General features: G+C 39.7%; 1 protein-coding gene across 1 annotated transcript; it reads left to right on the top strand.

The window, feature by feature from the left end:
- The first annotated feature begins 3266 nt into the window (after positions 1 to 3266).
- Positions 3267 to 7230, top strand: LOC136358547 (sulfotransferase 6B1-like). Its single transcript, XM_066314424.1, has 4 exons — positions 3267 to 3291; positions 3741 to 3835; positions 4341 to 4497; positions 5444 to 7230. Exons 1-4 carry the CDS (start codon positions 3267 to 3269, stop codon positions 5572 to 5574), a joined length of 408 nt encoding a protein of 135 aa, XP_066170521.1. The 3' UTR covers positions 5575 to 7230.
- The last annotated feature ends 1877 nt before the right edge of the window (positions 7231 to 9107 follow it).

Genomic DNA, 9107 nt, shown 5'->3' with positions numbered 1-9107 from the left:
TATTTTGAATGCTCAAAATATTTTGTAAAGCTGCTTTTCAAAAAACACAACAAACTAATTGTGAATATTTTCTAGGGGAAAGTTTTCAAAAGTCAGAAAAACAATCTGATTTTCTTCTCTATAACATATAAAGGTTTTTCTTATCATTGCTTTTCATAGTTATGAAGTTAAATGCACAAATTGGAGAGAATCAAAATACAGTTTTTTACATCAGAGATAACCAGATCTCTTGATATTACACAATATGCTCTCATATTTATGTTTGTAAATTCAGAGGTTTATTTTATTACATAAATTCTACTAAATGGAGCTTTTAGTACCTTCAAATGCTGAATATTCTGTGGTTTATTTCTCAGGGATGTCAGGAAATAGCTAACAAGAGTATTTTTGTATTCCTGGAGGTGATTACACTGTTCTTTAATTATTGAGAAATGAAGAGGACATCTTTGGTAGGGTTGCAAGTTCACCCTACATATTTGCTCCTTCTGTCTGCAATCATTGGTCCTCATGAAAGCCAAAGGTTTGGATTAGATGTGCCTCATATACACTTTAATCCAGCTGTGCCTCTCTTCAACCAATGGGTTCCCACTGCCTTACAGTTGATAGTCACAGATGAAAGGATTGTGAAGTTTTTCTCTATTGTATTTTGTTTTTGAAGAAATGCCATGCACTGGAATGAAGTTGTTAAGACTGCAGTGAGAAAGGTGTGAGCACCCAGTGTCCAGAAGTCAGGATATGGTAAATTAGAGATGGGTGATCTATGCAGGCTCTTTGATATCTTCTAGATAAAAAGATATTAATTGTGCATAGGAAATGTCTCTGCATAGAGATTTTCCTGTTGTTAAAGAAAATGAGTGCACAATTTTCAGATCTAGTTCTGCTCCTGTGTTAAAGTACTGTGACCCATCTTTCTTCCTAAAATAGTCCAGCAGACCAGAAAAGACTGAACACATTAGGTTTTAAAGTACAGGTTTACCACCCCAGTCTCCCTTATATTTGTCCCAATCAAATTACTTACATTAATGCAGGTTTTTCAGGTTGGATCTTAGTGGCTCTTCTCCCTTATTCGGTAGTTTCCAATTTACAAGGTCATGTATGGTGTACTGAACTGGTCAAGTTGGGGAAATGTGTCCTTATGAGGAGCCAAGGTAGGACCCAGGGAGGTGACTGACCAGATAGTCAGCTGGGATTGTATCACCTGAAAGGAGGCCAAGTAACTCACCTGGCAGTACTACCACCTCTTGACTTCCCTGGTCAATCCATTTCTGTTCTTTCTCAATGTTTTACAAGCAATTCTGTGTTTTTCTTCTTTCAGGCACAAACTGGCTAAGTCAAATCTTGAGTGATCTGGTAGCCATATCTCAAAAGAAAACACCAGGTAGTGAAAGCAGTGTGAAAGCTGAAGAAGTAGAAGAACTCCCCTACCTTGAAGTTGGCGATGCTGAGAAATATGAGGTGAGAATAGAATATGTATGGAAATGATCAAAATTTTGTGCTTCAAAGACTGAATGTATGATGTATGAATTATTGCACTTTTTGAGAGGAACTTTACTAGTTCTCTTTAAGTGGCATCTGGTCAGGATTAATCTCATCTGGACAGTCTAATACTGAGGGATAAATGAACACTTCACTGGGCGTGAGAGAGCAGATATCCATAACCACGGTATGTATAAGAACTTCAGAAATTCAACCTAGTGTCTTTTGTGTTGAAGAAGTGGTTCATGAAGTGTTAGATACTGAAATATTGGCTTTTTTCTCCTTTACGAGCTTGTCCTCCTCATTCCTCCTCTCAGTCCTTAAGATGCTTCAGCTTTCACATGCAGCTACTCTGTACCCTACCTCTAGAACTGATCCCTTGTCTAACAGAACTGAAGAGCATTATCACTGAAGTGAACTAACAGTGGATTGTCCTTTTCCAGTTGTTCATGGTCTTTTGAAGATTTAGGAGTACTCCAGCAGCCCAATAATGTCACAAATGAAACCGAAATTCAGTAATTATGGATAAGTTTATCAAGGCAATATTTTAGCATGGTTTAATGAAAAGAATACTTGTACTGATTGAACTGTCCACTTTCCTCCTTCCAATTCTTCAAGCGAATGGCCAAATTCCCTTCTCCAAGATTCATGGTTACTCATCTCCGTCCTGAAAATCTTCCCAAGTCTATTTTCAAAAACAGAGTCAAGGTGAGTGCTGATTTTAATGTATTAAAAGGAAACACTTCAAGAGATTTTTTTGTAAAAGCCAAGGTAGTCCTTTTCTGCCAATTCTCAGAATCACTCTTGTACTTAAGTGTTTTGCCTGGCCCTTTCTATGTGACTGTTTAAGTGCTGCCATTCACCTCACTTGACCTCAGTTTGCCCTTATTGGCACCTTTGTGACAGTTTCCACAAGACAGGTGCAGGGCTTGGTGAAATCCTCCAGAGGCAAAATGCATTTTGATATGATTTCCTGGGGGAGGAATTTTATGGCATTGTTGCAAGTGAGGCCTTCCATGTGCCAAATTTCATGGAGAATTTCTATTTTTGTGAATTTTCTCTGCCACTTGAATGTTGAAGTGATGATTGTATTGAGCAAAACATACTTGGATTCTGCATAAATATTTTGGTTAATCTCTAAATGATAATAATTATAGGCAGGCATCCTCTTCTTATGGAACCAAAGCACAGTTAAATATGCACCTTCTGAATTGGGAATGAAATTGCTACTTCTGCAAAAAGTAGCACACAAGGTATTAAAAATCTCCAACTTCAATTATAAAGTATATTCTTATTATTTCTTATTTAATGCTATGATCTGCTGTGTCTTTCTCAATAAATTATTTATTTATTTATTTTCTAGATATTGTTACTGATTCGTAATCCAAAAGATGTAGCTACATCTTTTTACCATTTTTCCAATGGCCTGGTTACTATTCCCTCCTATGAGACCTGGGATGATTTCTTCACAGATTTCATGACAAAGAAAAGTACAGTATATTTTTCTGTTTGTGTCAGTTATCCAATGATTTGTCTTTGTGTAAAAACCTTTGTATTTTGGTAAATCAGCTTCACTAGGATTTTTTGGCTTACAGTGCAAAAGCAGAGATTAAAGATGGAGAATTAAAAAATCTGAAGTGAAGTTTACTGTACTTGTCTTACTGCTTGAGGATAGATATTTGGCAAGCCTGCCCTTCCACAGACTTCTTTAACTTGTTCAAGCTTTAATTTTTCCTGGGAGAAGCCCTTCCTTATCTCCACCTCTAGGACCGCTTTCCCCCTTCTCTCATATGTCTCCACCTGGTATCCGTGGAGGTATATAATCACCTCCATGCCAAACTGGATGAGAGCAATTATTTCGACTAAGTCTATTGCACGTAAAAAGTGGACTAATTCTAATGCTTTAAATAAGAGAAAAAGTAATCACACTCGATTTAAGTTCTGAGTTTGGTGTATTACATGGCCAGTAGAAGGGAGGGTTCAACAAGGTTTGAGACTGGGTGAAGGGAGTCTTATAAGATGGAGTGCAAGATGACAGCTTTTTGGTGGACTCTCAGCTGTCATGGCATATTAACAAATTTTATTTTTCTGACTTACACATGGTATCATATGCCTGGGCCTGGTGCAAAAAGTGTGATTCCAACAGGAGGATGTAAACTCTGCCATAAACACGATTAATAATGCTCTTGGCTGGGAAACTTAATGAGAAGAACTTGTATAATCCTAATTTATGCTTCATGTTAGCATTCTTTTGTTTTATTTAGTGGCCTTTGGATGCTACTTTGAATACCTTTCTGAATGGAACAAATACGCTGATCAAGAAAATATTATGACAATAACTTATGAGGAGGTGAAAGAGGTAAAGTTATCAATAGTCACAAATACTTTATACTTCAAGGGACATTTTTTCCAGTACCAATTCACCATTATGTGCTTGCAGAGTATCCAAAGTGTTTGAGACAGATTCTTGTTTTAAGGGAAGAAAAGGTGCAATTCAAACTTTAAAACCTACTTAACATTTTGTTGTGAAAAGGAGTCTTGTTTTTTATTTCTCCGTGATATAAGCCAAAGTAATTGTAAACCAAAATCTCCAAGAATTTCTTTTTGGGAGGAGTTTTATATTTTCAGCAGTGTGGATTCTGCTCACCTGTAAATCCTATATAACCTTTTGTAATCTACAGAAAGGCAGCTCATATCTCCTCCAAAATACTTACGGAGAAGAAAAACACTCTGGACCAGTCGAGTCCTAGTGATCTCTATGAATATCCTGTTTATGCAGCCAGCAGAGGGATACAGGGAAGTGTAAACACCTTGGAAAGCAGCAGATTTGAAAGTCATGTCATATGTAACATTCCTCTTTCTAGAATCCTGCCCTAGCTGTGAAAACCATAGCTACATTCTTTGGAATTCCTCTGACTGAGGAACAGCTTCAGCTTGTGGTAGATAGGTGCAGCTTCCAGTCAATGAAGAAAAACTCAGAGAAGACGCATGGGGAATTTGTTGATGTTCTCTTTCGCAAAGGTAGGCAGCTCCAAGTGGCTCAGGGGTAGAAATGCCACATTCTCAAGAACTTGGGCCATGCTTTGGTTCTTTTTTCTGGCACTCATATTAGCATTGCAAGTGAGTATCAATCAGGTTACCACTGTTTTGCTTGAGGAGACTATTCAAGGAGAGCTGGTGAGGAAAATACCCAGCCAGGTTCTCACAGCAGTGGCCCTTTTAGAGGCTCACCGATGGCTGGCAGGAAGGGGGAAGTGCCATGTGTCTGAATTCCTCTCCACCTCTGTGCCTGGATCACCAACTGCCCCGCCATTAGGGGCTTACCTGAGCAGGCAGCACTGGGCCAAACTCAGCCTGAGTGCTGTGACCACCCTTTTCAGGAGAGTACAGGAATCTCCTGAGATGGCCACTGCCCAATGCCTGTTCACCCTTACCCATTGGAAGTAAGCCAAGCAAGCAAGAATCCAGGTGCACACAAGGGAGGAAACAAAAGGGAACAGCTTTAGCAGTGCAGTGTAGGGGACACAGACATGGGAAGGGCAACCTGGTTGTCAGAATCTATTTGTGCATTTTGCATTAAAGAAATAACTGGATAATAACTCAAGCTGCCAAAGGAGGAGGAACCCAGCTCTGCCTCCAGGCCGGTGATCCTTAATCAATTCTTCGTCATCTTCCATATTGCCAGTCATAACTGGCTAGAGGAGAGAGATGTAGGGAAACCTGACTTGAAGCTGCCTTTTTGAACAGAGTCACCTAAAGAGGAGTATGTTCTTTTGCCTTGTAGCAAATACCTTATTCAAATATACGTAACTCCACTGATTTCACAGAATTATACTCGTGTAGAAAATTTTTTTGACTAGAAATTGGATCAACACTCTTTAGTGTATGATGCAATAAATACAAGTAAATCAGTAGAATAAAAAATAAGATTTTCTTGGTTTTCAAGTGTTTTTTTCTTTCTTTAAAGGTTGCGTAGGTGACTGGAAGAATCTTTTCACTGAAGATCAGAATGAGAAAATGGACAAAGCATTTGAAGAACATATAGCAGGAACTAAACTGGGAAAGAAGCTGAAGTATGACTTGTACTGCAAAGCCTGAAGAATAAGGAAATGTGGTTAGAACAAGAACTTTGCAAGGCAGACTCTGATCATCTGCATGTTATCCTCTAGAATACTAGATCAAATGACGCAAGCACCTCAGAATTACTGTAGGATTCATTGCAGCAGCCTTTATAGAGACAGTGATGAGTGATGGCCTTTTGTTTCATGGTGAGAATTCTTGCTACACCCATTTGTTGAAGAAGATATCAACTAATCATATTCACAAGAACTGAATAGCCCTGTTCCAGGTGTCTCCTGGAAGGAAATGCCCTTTTCTTTCTAGCCCAATTCTATCATTCTCCACCCTTTATAATCATTTAGTATACAGATTATTCTTTTTTCTTCAAAAATATTTCAAATCAGGCAACATCTTTCTTCACAGAAAATATCACTAGCAACATTAGGGATGTGACAGAAGCCTAATGATAAAGGAGATCTTCCATGAATTCAGGAAAAACTAAATCAAAGCTAGAGGGAGGTGAAAGAAGGGGAACATTGATCAATATTCTTAAAACTCATCTCTCGGAATGCAAAATAATCAAGATGGATTTCAGATAATGGGTTGATGTTTACAGGCAAGATTCACTCAGAGGCACTGCTTTGTATAGGATCACAGAGCAGCCCAGGTTGTAAGCAACCTTGAAAAATCAGCTGGTATTACCTTTCATGAGAAAGGGAGCTTAGATGAGATTCCATCTAGATATCATGCCATGAAAACCTCCAGTGATGAGGATTCTACCATGTTCCTGGAGGCATTGTTCCAACAAATGATGGTTCTTGTGTAAAAATTTACTTCATGTATCAAGACGAATCCTCTCCTCTTGCAACTAGAACCCACTGCCTGTTTTTCTTCTCCAAGTGGTGTCTCATGGAAAGGGAGCCTTTATCCTCTTTGTAGCTGCCCTTTATTGGAAACTGTGATGAGTTTGTTCCTGAGCCTTCTCAGCTCTGTGGTCCTCCTTTGGAGCTCCTTTGGTTTGTCTGTGTCTTTCTTGAAAATGCCTTTCCTGAGATAGTGGGATTGCCAAGAGTGCTGGTGTGAGCCATTTCTGCACCCAGCTCTCTTGTACTGCCATTGGCGTTTGCCTCTGTAGAAACAGTATTGCAGACATGTCCAAAGGCCTGTCCTGGAACAAAAAGGCAAAATAAGGTTCTGTAAGTATAGTTGAATTAAAACCAGGAAAGCCTCCCACCGAATTTATGTTTATATATCCATCACCTAAGCAGATCTGATGAACAAATATAAGAAAAACCAATTGGAAAGACTAAAATATTCAAGGACTTTTTGTTTTATTCTTCTAAAGCTGGTAGGCATTTACCTGACCATAAGTGGACATACAGAGTTTTGTAAAGAAATAGGAATGCTAGAAGCAGTGCCTCATATATTTAGAAAAAATGAGTGGATTCAAAAGCAGAGCAGCAGAAAGTTCTGCAGCAAGCCATCTTTGAGCAATTACAAGTTATCTGTAGGCAACCAAAAAGGTACCAGATTTCTAGAGGAGAACATACATCATAGCAGTGTATAAAAACTTGAGAAGGAAGAACCAAAAGAGAACAGTCACCTTAACTTGATACCTAGAAATGTAGACACAAAAATGACAAAGCACCTGATCATGAAACATTTTGAACATAATGAAATAGAAAATATTAATCACGTTTTAGAAGTTTGTCATCGTCCTTCAGGTTACTTACCCCTTGAAGAAGCCACTGACAGAAAATACAAGAGGTGACAGCATGAGGGAGGGCCTGAAATTATGTGATAAAGAGACACAAATTGATGTGGAGATGGCAATGTACAAATTGGTTATAGAAATGTACAAAGTGGTTATAGAAATGAAAGTCCTGCAAGTCGACTTAGAAAGTCCTTAGAAATTCATAGAACAGCAATAAAAGGCATTCAGGAGCGCTGTCAGCAGCAGCAATACTTTCAGGAATATCCCCTTGTTTACATGGATATTATCAACTTGGTTGCCATCATATGCCTATGGTCACGATGCATAAGCTGGTTGACAGGAACATTGGGAGGGCAATTAAAGCGATATCCTGTAGTGGTGAGTCCTGATCCTATTCAATATTGCTTCTAACACTGATGGGCAGACCAATACCATAGAGTGTATCATAAATGACTGGCTTTTAAGCCTGGGGATCAGAAGAGAGGATGGGAAGTACTAGGAAAAATGGCAAAACAGTTTGAAACATTGCAAATTGAGAAGCCTAGGGAGCACAAAGTTAGTAAAGGTACGTGTAAAACTCTCCATTTAGAAAAGGGAAGCCAAAGGAAACGGTACTTGATGGGGGTCAATCATTCAGGCAGCAGTTGGTGTAAAAACCCCTGAGGAATCACACTCAGCAAGGACTACCATGATGCCAGTGCTAGAAAAGAAAAGGGTGAGGTCTTATTCTGGTCAGGCTGATCTGCTTGAAAACCAGACCATAACCTCTTTTTGCAGTTTTTTCCTCTGTTGTGTCATTCCAAGGCTTGAATTCAGTCCCCTCGTGCCCCTTAAAAATCTCAGTCTGAAGGACTGGCCTATCCAGAGCAGTAACAGCTGATGTGCTTTTGCTGCATGAGAGATACTATGTGGGCCCTTGCCTTCTATGGGATATGGAAGTGGAAGAAGGGAGGATGGAAAAGGCAAGCTGCCATGTCAAAAACTTAATGTAGGCAAGGAAACTTGGTGGATGGGTAACCTTTTGAAAGCATGAAAAATAAGCAGAGATTAAGCCAGTGAGTGTGAGTATCAATTCAGCACAACTTGGTCATCTCTTTTGAAAGCAAGACATAATTGACTGACACAATAGCAGTGTCTCTCCATATTTATTGCTTCTAGGTTCTTGCCAATTGTCAAGGAAAATAAAAGTATATTTCTCTCGTGTCCAGTCTATTGTTTTGCCTATGACGCATAAAAAGATACATTTGCAGTGAGAAGGATGTTTATATTGTGTTTTTGTCTGTTTTCTTTAAAGAGAATGAACAAACCAAAAAAATCACATAAATCCATCTACCACATGGTGTTGTGTTCCCAATCCATTTGCAAAGAAAAATTAGGGTGAGTCTTCTGTTAAGGTGCATCTTCTCTTTATGGTGTCCTGCAAATGCTCCTGATAACAGCATTGCCATCCACGGCAGATTTTCCTGTGGCTAACTGAACAACTCCCAGTTTTCCCTGGGGACCACAGGAACTGTTCCACATCCACTGACCTGCATCCCCCAAGACACTTTGGCTGCTGGAGAGACACTGCAGGGACTGGGACTCGGGTTGCTGGCATACTCAGGAGCCCTGCTTGCCCTGAGGCTCTGTAGAGAGACAGAGCTGCTCTGACCTGCCACCTCTGCAGCTCCTGAGCAGAGTGACACATGGCTGTGACAGCACTGAAGACTCTGCTCAGGAGCAGAGAGCAGAGTCTAAGGGTTAAAAGACCTGGAGGCACCTGTGTCCCCAGAGAGTGGCTCAGGTGACAGGCTGCTGAATTTCATGCTGAGGAATTATAGTGATCTGGCTCCCTCAGGATGCAGGCAGCTGACTCCAA

The sequence above is a fragment of the Sylvia atricapilla genome, chromosome 3, assembly GCF_009819655.1.
Source record: "Sylvia atricapilla isolate bSylAtr1 chromosome 3, bSylAtr1.pri, whole genome shotgun sequence".
Classification (NCBI taxonomy): Eukaryota; Metazoa; Chordata; class Aves; order Passeriformes; family Sylviidae; genus Sylvia; species Sylvia atricapilla.
This window is presented reverse-complemented; position numbering and strand designations above follow the sequence as displayed.